The sequence below is a fragment of the Podarcis muralis genome, chromosome 2, assembly GCF_964188315.1.
Source record: "Podarcis muralis chromosome 2, rPodMur119.hap1.1, whole genome shotgun sequence".
In the NCBI taxonomy this organism is placed as follows: Eukaryota; Metazoa; Chordata; class Lepidosauria; order Squamata; family Lacertidae; genus Podarcis; species Podarcis muralis.
In genome coordinates, this window is record NC_135656.1 from 23,169,676 (window position 1) to 23,196,377 (window position 26,702).

The 26,702-nt window shown below is 44.1% G+C and overlaps 1 protein-coding gene across 1 annotated transcript in view; it reads right to left on the reverse strand.

Moving 5' to 3' along the window:
- Positions 1–9,086: 9,086 nt before the first annotated feature.
- CACNG1 (calcium voltage-gated channel auxiliary subunit gamma 1) overlaps positions 9,087–26,702 on the reverse strand; it is a 28,107-nt gene continuing 10,491 nt past the window's right edge. The window contains exons 2-4 of the mRNA XM_028713055.2: positions 16,483–16,557; positions 11,923–12,060; positions 9,087–9,882 (exon numbers count right to left, since the gene is read on the reverse strand). Coding sequence (XP_028568888.1) covers positions 9,656–9,882; positions 11,923–12,060; positions 16,483–16,557 — 440 coding nt within the window. The 3' untranslated portion in view covers positions 9,087–9,655. The remainder of the gene's footprint in view (positions 9,883–11,922; positions 12,061–16,482; positions 16,558–26,702) is intronic.

Sequence of the window (26,702 nt, forward strand, 5' to 3'; positions counted from 1 at the left end):
CTTCATCCTGCTGGAAATGTTGGATGCAGATGTTGGCACAAGCATCTCTCAAAACTCCTGAAGCACCTCTGCGAGGTGCATGTCCCTGCAATTCTGTCATGACATGGAAATGGGAGGGAAGCTACCATGAAAGATACCAGCTAGCTCAGGTTTTGTGTGTGTGCAACAGTCTCTGGATTGGACTATGCAACACATGCAAACCCTACTTGTTTTTGTTCTATATCAGCACAGCTAACTAAAAACCCTCCGTCTGGAAGAAGCTACCTTTTGGTTGGGTCTCCTGTGCATTTCTCGAGAGAAATACGCCATTGCCCTTGTATTTCTTACCTAGCCCTAGCTAATCTGCATGCCATTCACACGGTAGTGGCCTTGCAATCCGGAGTCTCTCCATTTGGGTCCCTGGCTCCATTCTTGCCCTCATAATACGCCCGAGATGACAAGAGCTGCTGCTCATTACCCTCTTCATTTGCTGCCACTGGCAAAATGCTGCCACCCACAAACTATTAAGGTAGCCCTGACGTGGGGAACCTGAGTCCCTCCAGATGTGGTTGGGCTCCAACCTCCGTCAGCCCCAACCAGGATGACCAGTGCTCAGGGGTGATGGTAGTTGCCATTCAGCAACATCTGGACGCCTATAGGTTCACTACTACTGTTATGGCCAGGTATTTAGGACGAGCTAATGAGAAGATTTTTGTCCGCGGCCACAATGTACGATTATGCCAATTTAAACCCCATTGATTTTAACGAGAGAATGGTGTACCTGAGGCTCTGTAACTGGGATGCCATTGTGGTTCTGTGGATAAATTCCCCTTTAATGTGGGTCTGTTAGTAAAACGGAGTTAGCAAAGCGATCTCTTTTGAATACAGATTATCTCCAATTTAATCCCATTCTCTGAGAGGCAAGATAAATACCCTCGGTGAAATAACTGAGGTGGTTGTGTTGCAAATGATACTCAACGTGGCTTACTTTAGCAAAGAAAATGGCCTTATATTAAAAAGTTAGTACTATCTAGTATTAGCGGAAACCTCAGACGTAGCTCAGAAGAGTTGCAAAGCACCAATAATGTTCTAAACCTTTCAGAACACAAATTGCATTAACTGTCCACCAGTGGTCAAGACTGCTAAATCCAGAAGGTGCTTTTGAAATGGTTTCACCAAGGTTTTTTTTGTTGTTTTTTTTTGCGATTCCTTGTAAACTGCGTGGAGGACTGGGTCTTACAGTATCTTCAAGTGTAATGATTGTCTTGGTGCACTCTTTATTTTTAAAGATTAATGGTAACACAAAAATGTATTTTACTGCTACATTTAAAATGTATTTATAATAAAAATGCCTTTTTAATAAATAATATTGAAATTTACCAGTGCATCATGTTTGCTGTACATGCTGATGGATTGTCTCAGAAAAAACTCCCAGCGATAATACATGTTGTTTGAATTGAGCAGTTGTTTGAATTGAGACCTAAATATTTGTGGAGAGATGATTTTTTTTTTTGCTGTTTGCTTTTAAGTGGAAGAAGAGGCAAAGTGAAGCTATGTTTGCAAGCAGTCGGTCCAGCTGTTCTCTGTTAAGAGAGGTCTTATCAACCTCTGGGGTGTTCACAATAAAATAAACCCATTTCATGCATCTTTCAACATGGCACTGACATGCAGCCTAAGAACCATGCCTTAACATCTGCTCTAGTACTTAATAATGTTACAAGCATTCGCCTCACTGCCAAGAAGCATATCACAGCTGTTAAACAGAACTGTATATAGGCACTCCCAAATAGCATTGACTACAAATTGTGCAGAGGTCCCTGAACCCGTTGCTTTTTCTTCCGTGACTTAGAAGGGCATCTGTTTCACTGAGTACTGCTTGTCTAAGTATAGATCAGCCTGATGGGAACAATAAGGTTCTGGTTCTGCTGTGCCCTGTGCCGTATCCCTGTCTATGGCAGGCCTGGGAACCAAATAATTGCATGTTGAGCAATGGGAGAAGGTGGGGTGGCCAAGTGTAGGAGCCAAGGACAGAGCTAAACCAGTTTTAGTTTGGTTCCCATCCTGGTTGTACAAGGGCAACGACAGATTAAGGAGGCAACTGAGAGCCAGTACTACCCCCCTGGACTGGATTTAAGTAAGAAGGTAGAGAAGCAGGGACTGTGTGAGGGCAGACTTTAAGATTGCAGTGCCCCATTTGTTTTTATAGACCAGCCATCATGGCTAAGAAGTGAGTGACTCCAAAGTGACTTTTAAAGCCCTAAACGGCCTTGGTCCTATATACCTGAAGGAGTGTCTCCACCCCCATCATTCAGCCCAGACACTGAGGTCCAGCTCCGAGGGTCTACTGGCAGTTCCCTCCCTGCAAGAAGTGAGGTTACAGGGAACCAGGCAGAGGGCCTACTCGGTAGTGGCACCCGCCCTATGGAATGCCCTCCCATCAGATGTCAGGGCAATAAACAACTATCTTACTTTTAAAAGACATCTGAAGACAGCGCTGTTTAGGTAAGTTTTTAATGTTTAACGCTGTATTGCGTTTTAATATTTGGTTGGAAGCTGCCCAGAGTGGCTGAGGAAACCCAGCCAGATGGGCGGGGTATAAATGGTATATTATTATTATTATTATTATTATTATTAATGAAGATAATGTTTGGAGCGATGGTGGCAATGGAATTTTGTGGTTCACCTCAAGGATGATTCTTCTCTGTGGGTATGGACAGGCGCAGCCAAGCAGTCATTAGGAATATCCTAAAGGAACGGATGTTCTCTGTTGTGTATCAGAGATGAGCATGGATTTCTCAGTAAGATAATTGCTTTGGGTAGGCCTAATTCTCATTTATTTGGAGGAAATTGCTCCTCCACACAGCCATTTTGAATGATACGTGTCCCCTCTCCAAGGAAGCCTTACTGTTTTTCCCCTTAACTTTTTGAGCACAGACTTTCGCGGTTCAGGTTGGCCACATTTAACTTAGATGATGTGAGACGGGGAAGCTGAACGAAGAACAAGAAAGCATGCCAGATTTTGTGTGCCTTAGTCTTGGGACAGAATAGTGCCTCTTAAAGGGGGTAAGCCTGAAATTCCTTACTGCTAAACCTTTATTCTAGCTGATGTAGAGCAATAAGAACGTAATAAAATAGAATCAACACACACGCTACATTGTCATAGGCAGAAGGGCAACAGTAACAAGTCTGGGGATGAATAGGTGTAAGTAGAACAATTTGTGGCAAGTGTAGTTTAAGATTAAGTGAGGTTACAGGGAACCAGGCAGAGGGCCTTCTCGGTAGTGGCACCCGCCCTGTGGAACGCCTTCCCATCAGATACTAAGGAACTAAACAAATATAGTGGTACCTCAGGTTACATACGCTTCAGGTTAAATACGCTTCAGGTTACAGACTCCGCTAACCCAGAAATATTACCTCGGGTTACCTTGCTTCAGGATGAGAACAGAAATCGTGCTCTGGCAGCGTGGCAGCAGCAGGAGGCCCCATTAGCTAAAGTGGTGCTTCAGGTTAAGAACAGTTTCAGGTTAAGAATGGACCTCCGGAACGAATTAAGTACTTAACCCGAGGTACCACTGTATCTGACTTTTAGAAGACACCTGAAGGCAACCCTGTATTGGGAAAATTTTAATGTCTAATGTTTCAGCATTTTTATGTGCTGTAAGCTGCGCAGAGTGGCTGGGGAAACCCAGCCAGATGGGCGGGGTATAAATAATATTATCATTAACATTATTATTATAATTGCCTGTTGAACTGAGAGATGATAGATGCTGAGAACTATTTCACACAATTCTGTTTTTATGTGTACATGTACACATATGACAAATGTATTTGCACACGTATCTTTCCCAGATTCTCCCACCTGTGAGTTGGGATTGGGCTTGGCCTCCCTGACAAGTGTGCATTGGTAGCAAAAGCAGGTTTACCGGTATATAAAAATATAAACGTTTTCCTGATATATCTTTGTGATGGTTCCGTGTACCTCCCTGGAGGGGCAAAGTATCAGAGTCACCAAAAGTAAAACTGGCCAAAGCACATGACTGATCACATGACTGGAGCAGTCATTAAAAAGGACTACATTAGCAACTACGAGAGAGAAAGCCTTGGAATTTTTGCAGCACACAATTCAAGTACGTAATATGCTCTGAGATATCACTATATTGCCATTAGAATTTCTCTCCCCACCTCATTCTTTCGCCTGTAAACAGTTGTACTTAAGGAATTCTCAGTGTTCAAGTGATTTTAAAATTAGACCCGACCGCAACCAAAGGCTGCATCGATATTCAGTCAACATGTTCATTAGATCTTATTTTTAGTGCCCCAGCATGCCTTGGGCATACAAACAAGTCTATCTAGTAGCGTTGCCTGTCAGATACTAAGAGTTGCTGTCCTATAAAGTATATAATTGTGCTAGTTGAGACGATTAATTTCCTGTTCAAGGAAACCAAATCCCATATGGAATTTTAGTAAGCAGTTGTTGGCTGAATGAAATCAATAAGGGCTAGGCAAAAAAGGGGCTTTGCACAGAGCAGAATCCATTGATATACAGAGGGCACAACATGGGGTCTTGCTTTCCACCATTTTCTCAACCAATACAAAACAATAGATGCTTCCTATATTCTCATAATTTTTGAGCTACTACAGCTTTTACTTTAACTTGTTGGCAGCTTCATCATCACCATCTGTTTATTTGTATGCCACTTTCCCACAAAATCATGCCCAAAATGGCTCACAACATCTCAAGTGAGCAATTAACTATAACAGTAGACTCCCAGCTGCCATTTCCTTGCTTTCTCCCCCAAAATTTTCTTTATGTTTACCTCCCATATCTGCAGCAGTTTAAGTATTGTCTGTTGGGAATTTTGAAGACTTGCTTCCTCGTTCTCTTTCCCCTACTTTCTTTTCTCTCTTCAGTAATTTCTCTTAAACTTCAAAATGTGAGCTGTCTCATTCCTTCCTCTGAAGTAGCCAAGGTCTACCACGGAACAGGCGGAGTTACTAGAGCAGTATGTGAGATGATAGGAGTTTATATCTACATCAGGGGTGGGGGAGCTCCAGCGTGTGAGCCAAATTTGGGCCACTAGGCCTCCGCATTTGACCAGTGAGACTGTTCCAGTTCACACCCATCTTGCCCACGTCTGACAGATAGCGCCATAGCTGGATTGAACTCCCTGTGTATCAGCAGATGGGTGGGGAATTCAGTCCTGTTTGGTTTGGATGCTTGAGTGAGTTCCCCACAGGGAACTGGCAGGTGCACTGAACCCTATAGAAAGCAGGACTTAACTTCCTGCAAATCAGCTGATGCACACGGAGTTCCGCCCTCCTTGGCTACTGCCCCCCCACAGGCCAACTTTTACAAGTGGGCAAGACCACCTGCCTGTTAAGTCACCTGGCATCACCATGCAGACCCTCCAAGTACAGTGGTACCTCTGGTTATGAACTTAATTCGTTCCGGAGGTCTGTTCTTAACCTGAAACCGTTCTTAACCTGAGGTACCACTTCAGCTAATGGGGCCTCCCGCTGCTGCCGCACCACCGACACACGATTTCTGTTCTCATCCTGAGGTAAAGTTCTTAACCCAAGGTACTACTTCTGGGTTAGCGGAGTCTGTAACCCGAAATGTTTGTAACCTGAGGTGTTGGTAACCCAAGGTACCACTGTATCCCTATTTTCCAGGGACAGTCCCAGATTTACAGAAGCCGTCCCAGTTTCTGATTTGATCTTGGAATGTCCCACTTTTCCTTAAAAGGTAAAGGTAAAGGGACCCCTGACCATTAGGTCCAGTTGTGGCCGACTCTGGGGTTGCGGCGCTCATCTCGCTTTATTGGCCGAGGGAGCCAGCGTACAGCTTCCGGGTCATGTGGCCAGCATGACTAAGCTGCTTCTGGCGAACCAGAGCAGTGCACGGAAACGCTGTTTACCTTCCCACTGGAGCAGTACCTATTTATCTACTTGTGCTTTGATGTGCTTTTGAACTGCTAGGTTGGCAGGAGCAGGGACCAAGCAACAGGAGCTCACCTTGTTGCGGGGATTCGAACCGCCGACCTTCTGATCGGCAAGTCCTAGGCTCTGTGGTTTAACCCACAGCACCACCCGCATCCCTTCCACTTTTCCTTAGGACATCCATATTTCCATAGGAGAATATGGTAGGATGTCCTTACTTTAATCAGAGAAATGTTGGAGGGTTTGACGTTATGTGACCCACGAGCCAAGGAGGTGAATAACTATACAACCTTTAGAAGACTATATGACCTTTAGAAGACAAGGCAGCCCTGTATAGGAAAGTTTTTTTTTTAAAAAAAAATTTTTATTATATTTTTCTATATGTTGGAAGCTGCCCAGAGTGGCTGGGTGACCCAGTCAGATGGGAGGGGTATAGATAATCGGGACGTTCCTATTTCATAATAATCTTATTATCATAGGAGAAATGTTGGAGGGTATGCATCATGTATGCTCTACACGAATCTCTCTTTAGAGTACTAAATCCAAGCCAAGATAGTTGCTTAGAAAAATATAGGCGGAGAGGAACAAACACACCTTCTTTTACCTCAGCTGACATAGCTATACTAATGAAAATGAAGTGTGACACAGTTTGAAGTTGGGCAGAGACGCAGCGGATAAATGACTATATGCATATATTGAGAGCCAGTGTGGTGTAGTGGTTAAGAGCGGTAGTCTCGTAATCTGGGGAACCGGGTTCGCGTCTCCGCTCCTCCACATGCAGCTGCTGGGTGACCTTGGGCCAGTCACACTTCTTTGAAGTCTCTCAGCCCCACTCACCTCACAGAGTGTTTGTTGTGGGGGAGGAAGGGAAAGGAGAATGTTAGCCGCTTTGAGACTCCTTAAAGGGAGTGAAAGGCGGGATATCAAATCCAAACTCTTCTTCTTCTATGTCAGAATCTCTGGTTTTTGCCAGGACAAGTGATAGAGGGTCATTAGGGAACCCACTTTAGATTGGATTTCATATTGCATACAGCAACTGAGCTTCTAGCTAAAGATACTGTCTTTACCTTTTAGGGAAAGTTTTGTGTCTCTCTCAATCAAGTCAGGATAAATGTTCAGCTTCCATATAATTAGATATAGTAGCAATTTAATTAAATCTCCAACAGTATAAATAGATATGTGCGAAAAATCCCTTTACAAATTGTGACAGGCAGCTTCGTTATGTCGTGAGGTAGCCTTTGGGAAAATGAGGAAAGCAGCTAAGCCTGATAAAGGATTGTTGAATATTGCTGTTTGTAGAAGTTGTGTGGCCCAGTAGAACAATGGTAGGGCTCAGATTTAGAAACCTCTTTACTAACGTCCCAACCTTTACATTTACAGTGGTGCCCCGCAAGACGAATGCCTCGCAAGACGAAAAACCCGCAAGACGAAAGGGTTTTCCGTCGCGGAGGCGCTTCGCAAGACGAAGTTCCCTATGGGCTTGCTTCGCAAGACGAAAACGTCTTGCGAGTCTCGCCATTCCCCCCCGCTTTCCCCCCCTTTTTCAAAGCCGCTAAGCCGCTAATAGGCTTTTAACAGCTAAGCCCGCTAAGCCGCTAATAGCGCTAAATCGCTAATAGCGCTAATCCGCTTAGCCGCCAATGGGGTTGCTTCGCAAGACGAAAAAACCGCTAGACGGAAAGAATCGCGGAACGGATTCTTTTCGTCTTGCGAGGCACCACTGTACTTATTAAAACTATTTCCATACCACTATTCATGTAAACATCACAAGGTGGTAGTAGTGATGCAGACCTTCCAAGTGTCCCTATTTTCTAGAGACATCCTTGATTTAGAGAAGCCATCCCAGTTTCTAATTTGATCCTGGAATGTCCCACTTTTCCTTAGGACATTCCTATTTTCATTGGAGAAATGCTAGAGGGTATGGAGTTTTCTGACCCCCGAGCCGCCTAAAGGCAATCCTGTATAGAGAAGTTTTTTTAAAAAATGTTTTATGTTTTTATATATGTTGGATGCTGCCCAGAGTGTTGGGACAACCCAGTAAAATGTGTGGGGTATAAATAATAAAATTATCCTTATGGAATGGGACGCCCCTGTGTTCATCGGAGAAATGTTGGAGGATATGGTGATGTACAAAAAAGTCAGTAATATTACCTCAACATTTAGTTACTGAAAAAAACAAAGCAGCCAACATTAGGCCAAAGCAGATATATTATTAGGTTAAACTGGCATTAATATCCATCAAAGGCCTGAGGGAATACATTATTTATTTTTTAGCAGGCGCTGAAATGTGATCCAAGTTGGTGCCTGCCTTAACTCAAGGGAGTGGCCATTCTGACAAGGGCACCACTACCGAAAAGGCCCTCTACTGCATTACCGCCAAACAGTTCTCTCAAGGTAGTAAGGCAACCAGGAAGGCCTCACTGGCAGTGGCGTAGCGTGGGTTGTCAGCACCCGGGGCAAGGTAAGTAATTTGCGCCCCCTAACCTGTGGATTTGCGCCCCCTAACCCGTGGATTTGCGCCCCCTAACCTGTGGATTTGCACCCCCTAACCCATGGATTTGCCCTAACCCCAGATGTTGCGCCCGGTGCGGCCGGCCCCCCCTGCACCCCCCCACGCTACGCCACTGCTCACTGGAAAACCTCAGTGATTGGGTAGGTCAGTATGGAGGAAAGTTCTCCCTCAGATAGCTTGCACCTAAATTGTTTGGGACTTTGTATGTCAAAACTAAAACCGGGTTTGTGTTCTATGTCCCTTGAAAACGGGGGCAGGCAGGGCTGGAGATATTTTCAGAGTTGAAATAAAGAATAATGCCCTGAACATTTTGTTCTGATGATGTTCTAGGAACATCAACCTAAAAGTGTGTGTTTCTTTTTCTTATCGAAAGAGTCGTTTCTTCAGTGCCTCCTACATTTATTTGTCTTCTTAGTGGCACCTCTTTCTTGGTGAAACGTGGTGATCTTCTGCTTTGTTACACTGCATGATGCGGAGTATATGGGGTCAGTTTGTTAGAAAAAGTTAGATTTGGAGGAGGTCACTTGCAACCCTCCAACCCTAAGAATACAATTTTAAATGTGGTTTCACCATTTCCCCCTGTCAAGATGTCTCACTGAGCTCAAATGAAATCACAAAAGCTGACATTAAACAGCAAGGCGCTTGTAATGTGGTTTTATTCAAAATCTTTTTTTTTTATTGTTATGTGCTTAATGATGTACATTCCACAGATTAGTTGTAACATTATTTACAGTCATTCGCCAATCAAGTCCTCCTCCAGTGACAGAGATGGAGAATATGGTTTACTCACAGAGGCAGGCAAGAATTTGCCTTGTATTTTTTGCTTCCCCCTCATACCTTACGGAAGCTGGGTGGGGTAAAAAAAAAATGGACAAAAGCGCTCTCTTAAATGCACATTTCCATTCAAGTGGATTAATGCTCTCCGTTCCTCATCTACATTGGGCATATTACAAACTGATAGTGCCGCAGAGCACAATTATTTGTACACGATTCCGGAGCCAGTAATCGTAACACTTTTATTTTTTGTTTTAAATGAACGATGCTTTGTATTTAACCTCCCCCTTCGATTCCACAAACAAGTGTTCTCCAAAGATTCTTCAGTCATCCTACACTGTCTCCTGGAGGCCTCTTATAATATCTATATATATAGCTGACCTTTCCGTATGCATGCTCAGAGCAGGGGGACAGGATGTTACTTAAGTGGCAATCCGAGCCCGGAGTGGCTTAATGCTCTGGCTCGGCATCCATACAAGTCTCCCAGGGATTCTGGGGCATGCGAGGCAAGGAGATGAGCAGCAGAGCAATCCCACAGATGAAGAGCAGGACAAAGGAGGCGCAGGCACAGGCGAAGGACCACGAGTAGTAGTACTCTATCCAGACCGTATAATCGCTGTCAATCATCCTTTTGACAGACTGCCTCATGACTTCCACGGATATGATAATGCACAAGCCTGGAGGGAGGGAAGAAAGGAAAAGCTGTAAACAGCTGACGAACAGGGTTCACTGTTGTGATCTTAATTGGTTTTGGGCTTAGCTGAAGCCAACATCTTCTTTCTGATTGCCCACCGTTGCTGGAATATAGAATAGAATGTCCAGTCCAGCACCACTTGCTTGTCACAGAGATGCCTATGGGAAACCCGTAAGCAAGACATAAAGGCAACAGCATCATCTCGCTGTTGTTCCCCAGCACCTGGCATTTTGAGGCATGCTACCTCTGATCGGGACGCGGGTGGCGCTGTGGGTTAAACCACAGAGCCTAGGCCTTGCCGATCAGAAGAAGATTGGCGGTTTGAATCCCTGCAACGGGGTGAGCTCCCGTTGCTTGGTCCCTGCTCCTGCCAACCTAGCAGTTCGAAAGCACGTCAAAGTGCAAGTAGATAAATAGGTACCGCTCTGGCGGGAAGGTAAACGGCGTTTCCGTGCGCTGCTCTAGTTCGCCAGAAGCGGCTTAGTCATGCTGGCCACATGACCCGGAAGCTGTACGCTGGCTCCCTCGGCCAATAAAGCGAGATGACCAACCCCAGAGTTGGTCACGACTGGACCTAATGGTCAGGGGTCCCTTTACCTTTACCTCTGATTGGTAGGATACAGCCAATATGATTCGTTGCCTTCGACAGCCTTATCCTCCATGTTCTGTGCGTTTGTAAGTCTGTGTGCTCATGCACACAGGCCACATGTGTATGTGTATGCATGCACACAACAAAAGCTGTGAAGGCTGGCCTGGCCATAGCCTTTGCCAGCAAAATTTTCTTGCTGAATGGTTCGGGAAGGCCAGGAAAAAAAGTCCTTAAAGGAATGGAGGATTGTGTGAGAGACCCATCAGAGTCCGAGGAAGGTGTTCCCCACCCATCAGCTAAGACAGTGATGGCCAAACTCGGCCCTCCAGCTGTTTTGAGACTACAATTCACATCATCCCTGACCACTGGTCCTGTTAACTAGGGATGATAGGAGTTGTAATCCCGAAACAGCTGGAGGGCCAAGTTTGGCCATCAGTGAGCTAAGAGAAGTGTGTGTGTGTGTGTGTGTGTGTGTGAGAGAGAGAGAGAGAGAGAGAGAGAGAGAGAGAGAGAGTGTTATGTACTGAGTAGAATAGGATTCAGAATGCAGCAGTCTGATTGGTCCTAGAACAATAGGATTCAGAATGCAGCAGTCTGATTGGTCCACAGAAGCCACCCGATCTAGCTCCAGGTGGAAGTGAATCCGCAACCTGATTGGCCTACAGGAGAATCCCGGAATTAGCCAATCACGTGGGGCCCATTGTGTAAATAATGTATATAAAGCAGACATTCTGGGGGAAGTTCCATTCCTCCTCACCACTATGAGCTGAATAAAGAGCATGAAATCCACTCTCGACTCCGAGTATATTTCAGAGTGCATCTGTGCAAGAGAAAAGGAACACAATAAGCTGTCATTTAAGACAGACAGGAGGCGAGACGGAGACAGAGAGCTAGCTGGAGGCTGGCAGGTATCTTGGGATGCTGGAGTGGCTCTCTGGGGATCTGATGAAGATTAGTGGATTTGCTGCTTGTCTTAAGCTGCTTGTCTCTACCTGTGCTCCACTTCTATATTTGCAAATAAGTGAAATATTACGACGAGACCAAGAAAGAAGGCAAACTTTGGTAACTTTTAGCTGCTCAGGGAAGTGAGAGGCACATAACTAAGGACTTCAAGAGGCTTGAACGAACAATCACAACATATCCTGAGAAGTTTGAGTACGCTTAGCAGAACCAGCATGCAATGACAAGGCAGCTTTACAAATGGAGCCCAATATGTGGTCTCTGTCTTACACCAAGAGGAAATTAAGAGCAATGAACTAGCTCAGTATGTTTCTTTCCCAGGTGAAAGTAATTGTTTCCTTCTTTAGCATGCCACTCAAATCTGCCCCCCTCCATTATCTGAATCTTTATCAACATTCTGCCCCCCCATCTTCCCCTGAATTTGATTCACACCATGAAATCTGCATCCATTTACCCCCTTGTGTGATGATCTACCTGAAAAGGTGTAAAACATAGCAGCTGGCCTTAGGAGATAATCCATCTTTTTCCTGAAGGATAAGAGGACACAAATAGTTCCGATGATGGAAAAGCCAACACTGAAGATGGCAATGGCAGCTGCAGAAATGCTGTATTCTGTCAAGACAAAACAGAGGGGGAAAATGATGACTCTCTTCAGACAACTCTTCAAGCCACATTGGTCCTGCATAATTCCTTTAAAGCAAATCAAAATCATTAAAAATATGTGGTGGCGGTGGTGAAGGCTTATGACAATCCAAGGCTTTCCATGTGCAGTTGGCTATCTCATTTATTATTTCATTCATTAATGGATAGTTTGTGTTTTGACATTTCATGCCTATGTGACAAGAGCAAGCCAGCAGCAAATCACACCAAGACAGTTTTTACTCTTTATTAGTAAAAACAGGATCTATACAGGAGTGTCGGGACTAATGAGCACAGCAACTTATCTCTGGTAGGTCTTGCCCCAGTGAGGCAGTCGCTCAGACTGAAGGTCCCTGAGCCTGGATAGGTCCCTTCCAACTCTACAGTTCTATGATTCTGTGACTTTCCCTGCCTTCCAACAACTGCCTAAGTCCCCTCTTCTCCAGGTTTCCCCCAAGCAATCTGAGACTGAGTCTGCACGAATCTATGTAACTTCTCCTCTGCCCTTTTCATCCCTCTCCTGGTTCTGGGAGACCAAGGGAGGGGAGCTTGTCACAACAGTAGGGGGAGACACCCATGCCGCTTTCCCTGCTGGATTCATCTCTGCCTCTTGGCCTCCCTCCTCTTGAGCTGTTTAAGGTTGTATAAGGTTGATACTCTTGAGAGTCCCATGGACTGCAAGAAGATCAAACCTATCCATTCTGAAGGAAATCAGCCCTGAGTGCTCACTGGAAGGACAGATCCTGAAGCTGAGGCTCCAATACTTTGGCCACCTCATGAGAAGAGAAGACTCCCTGGAAAAGACCCGGATGTTGGGAAAGATGGAGGGCACAAGGAGAAGGGGACGACAGAGGAGGAGATGGTTGGACAGTGTTCTGGAAGCTACCAGCATGAGTTTGACCAAACTGCGGGAGGCAGTGGAAGACAGCAGTGCCTGGCATGCTCTGGTCCATGGGGTCACGAAGAGTTGGACTAAACGACTAAATGACTAAACAACAACAACAAGGTTGTATAGGTCTATTGAGCCAGGAAACTTATTGGCAGTGCAGTCGGACCAGGACTGGAGTTCTATGCAGTTTGAGAAGCTCATATTGCTCAGGATTGGGACATTTCCTTCCGATCTCACAGCTCTGTGAGCCTTTGAGCCAAGGCTTCAGGTCAGCACTCTTGCACTGCATAGCTAAGCTAAATATGTTGTATGTTATGGAGCCAAACAAACAAGCCAATGTCTGAGCAAGGAAAGGATGGATATGTTAATTTAATAATTCAGAGGTTTGTTTACATATTGCATTAGTTTGCAGATATATTTAATATTTAACACGCACAGCCATGCATTAATATTACAGTGGCTGATATTTGCCTTCTATGTTGTTTTTAAGTGTTGCAATGCCCCACTCCCCGTTTATGCAATCTAGGAGAAATCTTGAAGGTTATTTTCCTGCTAATTGGCTCCAATATACGTACACTGATTTTTGCAAAATGGCAAACATGTTTCACTTTAATCTGTTGTTTTCTGATTACATATTTTCCTTCATGTTTTTCTGTCCCAAATCACATTGGGGGGAAAAGGGCAGCGTCTGATTTTAACAGCAAAAATGGCACCCCAGTGAAAGGTGCAGAACCCAGCCATCTGCCTGCAGTTTACAGCCCTGGTTTTCTCCTCAAGGGCTTGAGAGGAACTCTGGGACTGGAAGTCACCTAAGTCTGGAGAAAAGCACCGAGGGAGAGGAGATGCAGAGGGCAAGCTGCAGAAGCTGAGGGAGGCAGACCTTTGGCAGTGGGCGGTTTCTGCCCTCCCCACTTGGCGACCACTTTTGCAATTGCAGCTGGAGTCCCCTTACCTGGGCAGTCCTCCTCTGTGTTAAATAAGCACCAAGAAAATTTGTCCATGTCCATTACTCATTTCCCCAAAAGTTCAGCTTGCCCCACATCAGTTTCCTAATAAGAGTCTGCCCAAAAACCCTTACGCATTTTTATTTTGCACATATAGTGGTACCTCAGGATGCGAATGGGATCCGTGCGGGAGCCCCATTCGCATCCTGAAGCGAACGCAACCCGCGACTGCGCGACTGCGGGTCACGATTCTCTGCTTCTGTGCATGCGCATGACTTCATTTTGAGCATCTGCGCATGCGCGAGCGGCAAAAGCCGGAAGTCGCCACAACCCGAAAGCGCTCATCCTGAAGCAACTTCAACCCGAGGTATGACTGTATATGTTATCCTGTAAATATGCACATAGTTTTGCAAACAAGGTTTCCCCAATACAACACATTTTGTACATCGTTTTCACTAGATATATGCATTTTTGTGAATACTTTCCCCTAACATACATTATAAGATGTATTTTTGTCAAGTAGCGGGGGGGGGGGTGTTAGAAGAACTGCATTGCAAAATTTTCAGACATGCACATTACACACGTGTCAGAGAATAGGCTGAGGAGAGCTACTCTGATGAGGAATGGTGGGGACCTCCCCCTCCCCCTGCTTCTGACCAGGATCCTGAAGCTGCCCAGGAGTAGTGGAGCAGTATAGATTTGGAGCAGTGGTTTGCAGAGGGGCATAGTTCGGAAGACAATAGCTGGGCAGAACTGAGTGGGAAACAGCTAGGAGAAGAAGAACAGGGAGAGAGAGAATTAAAAGACTCCCTTTCGCTGGAAAGTTTCCTACCGATCAGTCCAAGGTCATGGAGAGCAGATAAGAAAAGGCACAGAAGGCTTGCCAGATGAGAAAGTGACGGGGGTGGCTCGGGGTGATGTGGGTGGAAACCTTAATTGGAACCACCTTTGCCCCAAGAATGGACTTTTTGTTCTTTCGCTGTGAATATTAAAATCCCTTTAACTGGTAAGAGACTATTTTTGCTTTGTTCTTCTCATCCATGGCCAAAGGGAGGGAGGAAGCCGTTTCCCCGAGGCCTGACAACAGGACAACTGTGTTTTGTTTTGTGCGTTGGCTTGGGGTGGGCAAATAAGGTAGGTTTGCATTAAAATGTGAACTGAGCACATTTCTCCTCCATAACCCTCCAGTTTAAACTGCTGCCATCATATCTAGTTTGGCGCTGATACAGGTTGATTCCACTTGGGATAGGCTGACATACATTTAAAATGCTTTTGAACATCTTTGAAAAATGAATTTGAGATGGTTTGTGCACTTAAAAAAAAAACTTTTTTAGCAGTGCACTCTGAGGATTTCCTCTGAAGTGAATAATGATGGGATAGACATGTTTTTGAGATCAAATGGATGCCTCTAATAGTGTGCAAACAGCTAATAAATGTGTGCAGAAATCCAGACTTTTATGCATAGAATGTTTATGATTTAAAGCATAAAGGTTGAAGGAAACTCTTCAGATTATTATTAGTATTTTTATAGTAATTATTAAGATTATTATTACTATCAACAGCAGCAGCAGCAACAAGCTTTCATGGGGTTTAAAACAGTGATTTGTATAAAAATTGCAAACTTTTTTTGCTTGCCTCATGCTAACATATATAGTATTGAAGAATTAAGAAATAAGATGTTGGGCTGGCGTGGAGGAAGAAGCACAGATCTGATAAGAGGTAGGAGATCTGGTGAGAGATAAGAAATCTGACAAGATATAATAGATCTGATAAGATAAGATAAAATAAAATATAAAAAGAGAAGAATACCACCCTAAAATATTGTTATTCTGAAACATAATAAAAGTTACCCATGTGTATAGTTAAGGCAGTTTTTATCAGATAGCCATAGTAAAAGTACTTGAATTTAGCAGTAATGATGCCATATTACTACTGAAAAAGATAATGAAGGTCAACAGGTTGATCCCCATCAACAAACTGTGGAGGGTCCCTTCCCCATTCTCAAGACTGAGTGAGCTATATTGGCTGCTGATAGAAAGAAGAGGAACATTTTTAATTTTTAAAAAATAATTTTATTGCAAGAAAAGACCTTAAAAATCCAAAATAACAGCAGTAGGATAACTAAACACTATAGACACATGTTAAAATATGTTGTGTAGTAAGAACACAGGTATAGGAGGGGGAAAGGCTTTCCAGTACTATTAAGAACAAAATTTTACTTGTGACTATGAACCCTGTCCCCAGCTCTAGAAAGTCCAGTTAGCAGCACAATCCTCTGCATGTCGACTCAAGAGGAAGCCACATGGAGTCGATAGGGCTTGCTCCCACGTAAGGATGCATAAGATTGCAGCTTAAACCTTTATGTAGCTACACTATATGAATTTTCAACTAACTCCACAGAACTGTGTTATCCAATCGTATCCCTGGAAAGCCTCCCATTGCAGCCCATTTTGTCTTTCCGTATTTAGGAGGAGTCACATTCATGCCTCCTGAATTGGACATTTATTGTGTGAGGCATATTGTAGTGAGAACAAGATGGCCGCCTTACCGGTTTTTCCTTACCTCTTTGTGTTGACACTTCAAAAATCTCTGTGCTCTCTCCTGAGACAAAGTGTGTGAAATAGGAACAGTTGCGTTCTGGAGGGAAACAAAAGAAAAGGCAAATGGATAAAGGCACATTTTTTTTATTATTCCACTTGAATGCTGAAGCATACCCTCCAACATTTCTTCGATGAAAATAGGACGTCCTGTTCCATCATCACCACCACCACAATAATTTTATTATTTGTACGCCACCCATCTGACTAGGTTGCTACAGCCACTCTGGGTGGCTTCCAACATATATAAAAACATAATAAAATATTAAAAATAAAAAACTTCCCTATAGAGGGCTGCCTTCAGATGTCTTCTAAAGGTTGTATAGTTACTTATCTCCTTGGCTTTGGGGTCGCATACCCTCCAATATTTCTCTAGTGAAAATAGGGACGTCTTGAGGAAAAGTGGGACATTCTGGGATCAAATCAGAAACTGGGATGGCTTCTGTAAATCTGGGACTGTCTCTGGAAAACAGAGACACTTGGAGGGTCTGCTGAAGCAGTCAAGGGATTTAAATAACACAATGTGCAGTCATAAGACATTTTCTCATAAGTAACTTACTTCAAGGTAAGTATGTATACAGTGGCAACTTCCTTTATTTATTTTCTCTTTCTTCTTCTTGGAAAGGGCCTTTTAATGAGGCAAGCTATTTCATTAAGTACTTCCCCACCTACTCCGACTTGTAGCAGCTCTCTATCACAGGTTTTATGCAGCATGATGCCCATCAAGATTTTTTTGGACTCCAAGTCCCATCAGCCTCAGCCAGCATGGCTAATGGTGAGGGATGATGGGAGTTGTAGTCCAGCAGCACCTGGAGGCCACCAGTTTGGCTACCCATGCTCTGAGACAGAGTTTCTCAAACTTGGGTCTCCAGCTATTTTTGGACTACAATTCTCATCCCTAACTAACAGGACCACTGCTCTAAGATGTCAGGCAAATATATTTCCTAGACCTTCTCTACATGATATCATAGACATCAAGAATTTAATTGGAGGCTTTATAGGTGCCAAGTATAGCAAACAACTATGTTACCTATTCTGAATTTTTTGCTCCTTTTGTGCAAGATCACAAGACTGCAGCAAGCAACAGGTGGCTGGTGCTAATATAACAGGAAGTATAGTTACGAATGTTGGCCAAACCGTGCCAGCCATACCTTTGATTGGAAAATTTCAGTTAAAGGTTTGGGATGAATGAGTGGTCGGTATTTCCTCAGCAGAAGCTAAGGGTTGAAAGATCGCCCTGGAATGTGAGAACTGTTTGTGGAAGATTACTCATCCTTCCTCCTGCCCTGGCTTGGGAGTTTAATATCTCTGTGGAGAAGGAACGGCAGAATCTTGAAAGGGGGAGAGCTTTTAGAACAGGGGTCAGCAACCTTTTTCAGCTGTGGGTTGGTCCACCGTCCCTCAGACCATGTGGTGGGCTGGACTATATTTTGAAAAAAATATATATGAACGAATTCCTATGCCCCACAAATAACCCAGAGATGCATTTTAAATAAAAGGGCACATTCTACTCATGTAAAAACACACTGATTCCTGGACTGTCTGTGGACCAGATTGAGAAGGAGATTGGGCCACATCCGGCCCCCAGGCCTTAGGTTGCCTACCCCTGATTTAGAAGAAGCCTGTCTCCTTCTAGGGATCTGATGTGGGGAAGCATGTCTGCTATCAGCTAGAAGTACTTATGCCACTTGCCTCCAGTTATCCTCTACTGGTATGTATGTAAGTAAACAACAACAACAACTATTATTATTATTATTATTATTATTATTATTATTATTATTATTATATTTGTACCCCCACCCATCAGATTGGATTGCCCCAGCCACTCTGGACAGCTTCCAACATATACAAAAACATAACAAAACCTTAAACCTTAAACATTTCCCTATATGTTACAAAATGCCGTAATCCTCAAGAGATCTCTCCTTCCAAAGCAATCCAAATCTGGGCAGCACCACCTCTAGATCTTAGGGAAGTGACAAATATTCAATAGTATTGTAGATGTAACCTTATGCTTGAGAGGCCATGGTACAAAGTATAAAGATTTTAATAATATTTGGCAGCCCTGCTGTCCTTCATCTTTGAAACAGTCCTCCAGGGCAGAGTATTGGTCCTGTTCTCCAGATGACACAGCTAAGTACACACTAACTCGTTTAAGGCCTTTTGGGGAAGTCTATGGGCAAGTACGAACTTGCAAAACTGTGATTACAATTTTAACAGACATAATAGATTGGATCTAATGAAGTGGTTGTTGTTCGGCCTATGTGTGCCCCCCTATACTGCCCTCAACTGGCCCCAGAGGGTTGCAGGAAACCCCTGAGCAAATTTGGGGTGTGTGTGTGTGGAGAGAGAAAGTTCTAATGTGTGAGCAGAAGTGACTTACAGTGGTACCTCAGGTTACATACGCTTCAGCTTACAGACTCTGCTAACCCAGAAATAGTACCTCGGGTTAAGAACTTTACCTCAGGAGGAGAACAGAAATCGCGTGGTGGCAGCAGGAGGCCCCATTAGCTAAAGAGGTGCTTCAGGTTAAGAACAGTTTCAAGTTAAGAACGGACCTCTGGAACGAATTAAGTACTTAACCCGAGGTACCACTGTAATTGGATAGAACCCACAATCAGTTAAAGGAGTTGGCAAAGCTTTTAGGGAAGGCCAAGAACTAGGCCTTTGAACACGGGAGCTGCTTTTTGTATAGTAGTAGTAGTAGTAGTAATAATAATAATAATAATAATAATAATAATAATAATAATAATAAAATATTATTTATACCCCGCCCATCTGGCTGAGTTTCCCCAGCCACTCTGGGCAGCTCCCAATCGAGTGTTAAAAACAATACAGCATTAAATATTAAAAATGTCCCAATACAGGGCTGCCTTCAGATGCCTTTTAAAGATAGGATAGCTGCTTATTTCCTTCACATCTGAAGGGAGGGCGCCACTACCGAGAAAGCCCTCTTTCTGGTTCCCTGTAACTTGTAATGAAAGTTTTGGGCTTTTACCGCTGGTGGGTCTTCATTTATTGCTTTCTTTTCTTCCTGCTCTAGAGAAGATGGAAATGTATAAAGTGGCAGAAAGAGGCTGGGGCCCTGTGCTTTTTAGGGCTGCATAGAAGAGAGAAATTCAGTTTCTCATACCTTGGCGTAACCAGGGCCGGATTTAGATTTGATGAGGCCCTGAACGTAATGGGGCCCCTTTTATGTCCAGCTGTCCTTCGTCAACAACAAATTGTCGCTGTTTTTTGTTTACTTACATTATGATTACTTACATCATAAGAGCCTACACAACACAAAACACTGTTGCTGTATGTAGGTTTTATTTTTTTTATCTTATATTTTGGAAATGTACATCGAGGTTTTTTTCCTTTAAATTTTTTTGGAGGCCCCCAAGAGAGTGGGGCCCTAAGCTATAGCTTATTTAGATTATACATAAATCTGGCACTGGGTGTAACAATCTGCTTCTGCAACAAGAAACGGTTCTCACGGTTCTGGAGCTACATTCTGTTTTTAATCCTTCTTCTTTTTTTTTAAATTTTCAATGCAAAATTACAACAAAAATTATAAACATCGAATCCAAAATAAAACTATACAAAAGAAAAAAAGAAAAAACACACATCTACAAATAAAACCATATCTTCATTCTAATCTAGTCATTACATACATATACATATATTGACTTCCTTCCTTTGTTCTAAGACCTCAAAAGTTTTACTCTTTCTAAATTGTTGTGTCTAATGTAGATTACCTCTGTCTTTACACTTTTTACATCATTTTTCTTTTTCTTTAACCCTGCAAAGCATCATTCATTACATACTGATATGCTTACACCAGAACAATGTTTTTTCATATACTCTTTAGCACATTCCCATTCTTTTAATAATTTCTGGTCCGATTGTCCCTGTTTTTAGTCCATCTTCAAGTCCTGCATCCTGGCTAGAACACAGTCATCTGGGCCAGGACGCAGAGGCTTGGCCAAGATGCAGAGGCCTGGCCAAGATGCAGAGACCTAGTTAGGACGCAGGATGTGTAGGCCTGGCCAGGACGTGCAGGCCTGTTATACCTTCTGGGTTTGACGAGGCATGTGACCCCCACCTGTCCTGAGCCTGAGGAATCGCACACCTCCTCCCCAAGCTAGCGAGCCCCAAAACCAAATCCTCATAAACCTGCAAGAACTAATCCAACTTCTAAGCACTTTCCCCTCTGACAAAGATAGGGCTGAAGAGGAAGGCAGAGTCTTAACACCGATAAATTGTAGCGGAACGTTCTGAAGAAACACATCTCCTTATACAGTATGAGCCTGCCTGGCCTCGGAGATCTTCTGCAGAGGCCTTTCTCTTGATCATGCCACATTCGCAGGCATGTTTGGTGAGGATGTGAGGCAGGGCCTTCTTGGTGGTTGCTCCCAAATTGCTTCTCCACCCTTCCACAGGAAACTGGGCTGCCCCCACTATCTCCTTTCGTTTCTCCAGCAGGCAAAAACTTTTTCAGGTAGCAACCAACTGGTTGTTGTAGCATGGTCTTCTGAGTGTGTGTGCTGTGCATTCTTTTCATTATTTAATTGTTTTTAAATATTTATAGTATGTGTTCTTACTGGTATATGTCCTAATTTGTGGAATGCATGCCAGAGAATATGTAGTTTAACTGCCTAGGGAATTTTGCTGTGGAGTAAGGCAGGGTTACACTGCGGTTACGCAATGAGAAGTGGTTCATTCTGCGCCTAAATTGCAAGAAAAACAGGGATGGGAAGTTCCTGTGTTCCCATGATTTGTGGAGTGCGTGTTCTGTCATGCTGCGCTTCTTAAAACGTAGTAGCAGTTTTATTTGTTCAGTCCTTGGGCCGTAACAAACGAGATAAAACTTCCGCATCTAATTAAATTCAGAAACGAATTATTCCCTTATAATAAAAATCCGCTGCACGGACAGCTAAACATTTGCAGTGCATGCTTGCTACCATGGAGGCAAAGGAGGAAAGCTTTTCAACAACAGCTCTATCACTTTTTAAATAAGTAATTTTGCTTGCTAATAGGCCAATGACTTATTTGCACACAGCTGCAACAAATAAGGCAGGTTCTCTGTAAAACCTTCATTACATAGAAAATGACTACAGCTGGCATTACCGTGTTTTCTGTCTTTTATTTCCACTACAATAATGCATGAAGCTTGCAGCAAACAGGTATCCTTTGGATTATTGTCCTTGCTTGCAGGTAGGGATGGAGCTGGGTGGGAAATTCAGCTCAGTTTGCATTTAAAGGTAATTATCAAATTTGCTCTTTCTGAAACCATATAAGAACTGAAACACAGCCAGCCTTTGAAACTTAACCAAATTTTGTGATACAGTTCTCCAACCAAACAATGTTTACAGAATATTGGGGGGGGGGGGGAGTGTGCATAAAAATTGATATAATAGTGAAAATAACATACAAAACTGTATAATATGTGGGAAAATTGCAAGAAAAGGTGTACATTAGTCAGAACTGCATACAAAAATGTGTGTCTTTGGACAGATGCTTATGAATTTTAATGAGATTCCATTTTAATGCAAATTGCTGCAGAAATGTGGAGAATTTAAGATTCGAAAAATCAGAAACTGAGAGATCTGAAACTGACTGCTCCTTCCATTCCTACTTGTAGGCTAGGCAGCTCTAAATTTAGTGGTCCCTAACTGCACCAGCTAACTGGGTGGCGCTGTGGGTAAAACCTCAGCGCCTAGGGCTTGCCGATCGCATGGTTGGCGGTTCGAATCCCCGCGGTGGGGTGAGCTCCCGTCTTTCGGTCCCAGCTCCTGCCCACCTAGCAGCTCGAAAGCACCCCTAAGTGCAAGTAGATAAATAGGTACCGCTTTCTAGCGGGAAGGTAAACGGCGTTTCCGTGTGCTGCGCTGGTGCCGGCTCGCCAGAGCAGCTTTGTCACGCTGGCCACGTGACCCGGAAGTGTCTCCGGACAGCGCTGGCCCCCGGCCTCTTAAGTGAGATGGGCGCACAACCCTAGAGTCGGACACGACTGGCCCATATGGGCAGGGGTACCTTTACCTTTACTTTTTAACTGCACCAAAAGGCATGTGTGGATGGATATTTTTCTCCCCACCTCCCTCGCTTTTCTACATGATGGCTTAACATACTCTAATCATCCTGCAGAGCCTTTGAGTGCCAGGCTTGCCTGAGCACTATTGGTACATCATTCCTCATGGGATGTGGGTGGCGCTGTGGTCTAAACCACTGAGCCTCTTGGGCTTGCTGATCAGAAGGCCGGTAGTTCGAATCCCTGTGACAGGGTGAGCTTCCATTGCTCTGTCCCAGTTCCTGACAACCTAGCAGTTTGAAAGCACGCCAGTGCAAGTATATAAATAGGTACCACTGCGATGGGAAGGTAAACAGTGTTTCTGTGCGCTCTGGTTTCCGTCACGGTGTTCCGTTGCACCAGAAGCGGTTTAGTCATGACCTGGAAAGCTGTCTGTGGACAAACGCTGGCTCCCTCAGCCTCAAAGCGAGATGAGCGCCACAACCCCATCCAGGGGTCCTTTACCGTTATATCATCCCTCATGAATACACTGGTGCTCCTCCACCATGGGACAGTATTGTGCCAGTTTTGGGTTCTGGGCCCCCATGAGTCAGACTAGGGGAACAGTGATTGTTGTGTGACTATAAGAACAAAGTTAGGAGGAGGAGAGCGCAACATCTGTTTCAGGCAACTCCAAGTGATTGGAAAGATCCTCTTGGGTGTCTTACATCAGAAATACTCTTTCAGCTAGCTTATGGAGCAATGGCATTTTAAGCACTGTAATTAATTGCTAATATGGAATAACATGGAAATTATTCAGTGCAAGATGGCACTCTACCATGTGCATTACTGCTCGTGTGGGTACAATAATTATGGTTTAGAGACAATGCAGTTCTTTAGCACAACATTTAATCTTCGGTACTTCAGTTGATTTATGGTAACTGAATAAGCAGTACTGTTTGCAAAACAGACGTGTGGTTTTAATTTCTTAATACAAAGCATTCTGCTTCGGTTTAGACAGCTGCCTTTCTCGATCGTCTTTTCCAGTTACATCAAGGGAGACGACACCCATTTTGCGGTAGCAAGAAGCAGACCAGTTCTTCACACACGAAGGTAAAATACGATGAGACTGTGGCTGTAGACAAGTGAAAATATTTGATTTGGGGGTGTTATGTGTGTAAAATGGCGATGATTCAACTGAGCTAGATGGATTAATGTTCTGGCTTCCTATTCTCCTAGTTCTGTCAAACAATAAGGATGCTATTGTTTTTTCTTAGGCTGCATTTATTTCCCTGTGCATAATCATCATCATCATCATCATCATCATCATCATCATCTATTATTTATACCCCACCCATCTGGCTGGGTTTCCCCGGCCACTCTGGGCGGCTTCCAACCGAATATTCAAAACACAATACAGCATTAAACATTAAAAAACTTCCCTAAACATGGCTGCCTTCAGATGTCTTTTAAAAGTAAGATAGTTGCTTATTGCCTTGACATCTGTTGGGAGGGCGTTCCACAGGGCAGGCGCCACTACTGAGAATATCCTCTGCCTGGTTCCCTGTAACCTTACTTCTCACAGGGAGGGAACTGCCAGAAGGCCCTCGGCACTTGAACTTCGTGTCCAGGCTGAATGATGGGGGTGGAGATGCTCCTTCAGGTATACAGGACCGAGGCCATTTGGGCTTTAAAGGTCAGCACCAACACTTTGAATTGTGCTCGGAAATGTACTGGGAGCCAATGCAGGTCTCTCAGGACTGGTGTTATGTGGTCTCAGCGGCCACTCCCAGTGGTGCATGGATTAATTGCAGTTTCCGAGTCACCTTCAAAGGTAGCCCCACGTAGAGCGCATTGCAGTAGTCCATGCAGGAGTTAACTAGAGCATGCACCACTCTGGCAAGACAGTCTGTGAGCAGGTAGGGTCTCAGCCTGCATACCAGATGGAGCTGGTAGACAGTTGCCCTGGATACAGAATTGACCTGCGCCTCCATGGACAGCTGTGAGTCCAAAATGACTCCCAGGCTGTGCGCCTGGTCCTTCAGGGACACAGTTACCCCATTCAGGACCAGGGAGTACTCCACACCAGCCCGCCCTCCCCCAAGAACAGTACTTCTGTCTTGTATAACCTGCTCCCCCAAGAACAGTACTTCTGTCTTGTATAACCTGCTGCTTCTGAAACAGAGTGGAGTTTCAAAAGTAGCTTTTAGTATGGCATGGCAGCGGGTGCGAGTACTGCTTCTGAAATTCCAATGCATTTGAGTAAAGGACCTGGGGTGAGCTTAAGGCCGTGATCCTCTGTTGCTTTTCTTGGGAGTAAGCTCCATGGGACTCGGTGAGTAGACATGCCTAGGATAGCACTGAAAACAGCCATTTGGATTTCAGCTCGTGCCTGTAGAAATAATGACCGATTATCATGACATTACTTTCGCAACGCTTTGCTTAGCTTACTAAAATAGCATAGCCATTTTGAAAGCCAATTCATACACAAAGGAAGTGAAATTCAGTTGCCTAATGTACGGTTAAAATCTCCTGTGTTCTTAGGAAGATGGATTGCAAACAAATCAATATACCTAAGTGCAAAAAATAAAAATAAAAATCATATTGTGGATTTAATGGCACAAATCAGAAATCCATTTCCTTTGCTTAAGAGGGCTTAGTTGAAAAAGTATTTTATTTCTGGTCTGTTGACCATAATAAATTGATGATGATTATGATGAATAGCATTTAGTTATCAGACTAAGCAAAGCATCATGACATATTATCTTCACTGGCATTTCAAAACTCCAAAGGCATCCTCTACAGTCTCAGGAACAGAGACTGTCCCAAAATTAGGATCATAAATTAGATTTTTATTGGTATGTGTGTTGTTGGAGAAACCAACCTAAGTGCAATCCTACATGTATCTACTCAGTGCAATCCTATACATATCTACTCAGATTTAAGCCCCATTGGGTTCAATAGTACTTAAAGGGACCCCTGACGATTAGGTCCAGTTGTGGCTGACTCTGGGGTTGCGGCGCTCATCTCGCTTTATTGGCCGAGGGAGCCGGCGTACAGCTTCCGGGTCATGTGGCCAGCATGACTAAGCCGCTTCTGGTGAACCAGAGCAGCGCATGGAAACGCCGTTTACCTTCCCGCCGGAGCGGTACCTATTTGTCTACTTGCACTTTGACGTGCTTTCAAACTGCTAGGTGGGCAGGAGCAGGGACCGAGCAACGGGAGCTCACCCCGTCGCAGGGATTTGAACCACCGACCTTCTGATCAGCAAGTCCTAGGCTCTGTGGTTTAACCCACAGCGCCACCTGCGTCCCTCAATAGTATTTACTCTCCTCTATTTGAATATTAAATTACACCCTTGTTTACTGTCTCGTACCAAGTTTAATTGAGATTTCTCTAGGGCAGGGGTTTGGAATACATGATTCTTGGGGTCCCTTCCAACTCTATGATTCTAAGTTTACTGATCGTTGGACCAAGGTAGTTATAAGGGGGAATAAGTATTATTCTACACACTTCAAATTAGAATATGTACTTACATTACCGGGACACGGGTGGCGCTGTGGTCTAAACCACAGAGCCTAGGGCTTGCCAATCAGAAGGTCGGCGGTTAGAATCCCTGTGACAGGGTGAGCTCCTGTTGTTCGCTCCCAGCTCCTGCCCACCTAGCAGTTTGAAACCACGCCAGTGCACGTAGATAAATAGGTACCACTGCGATGGGAAGGTAAACAGCGCTTCCGTGTGCTGCTCTGGTTCGCCAGAAGCGGCTTAGTCATGCTGGCCACATGACCCGGAAGCTGTATGCCGGCTCCCTCGGCCTATAAAGCGAGATGAGCGCGCAACCCCAGAGTCGTCCGTGACTGGACCTAATGGTCAGGGGTACCTTTACCTTTTACTTACATTACCATGCAGTCTCTTAATCTTGCCAGTCAGTAATATTAATAGTTCACTGGAAGCTGCAATGTATCAGGGCCAGGTTCCCACATTCTGAAGTTAAAGAGTGAAGCCTACAGTTTAAGACTAGGGCAGGCAAACATTGCTCCATCATGAGCATTAACAGGGTTATTATGCATTTGCATTTGTTCTGGCAAAATGAGCAGAACAATCCTGAATGCCTGACTGATTGGTTTAGAAAAATAGTCGTAGAATAAACCTGCTTTTGTTATGAAGACACTTTCAGTGTGACTCACTGCACT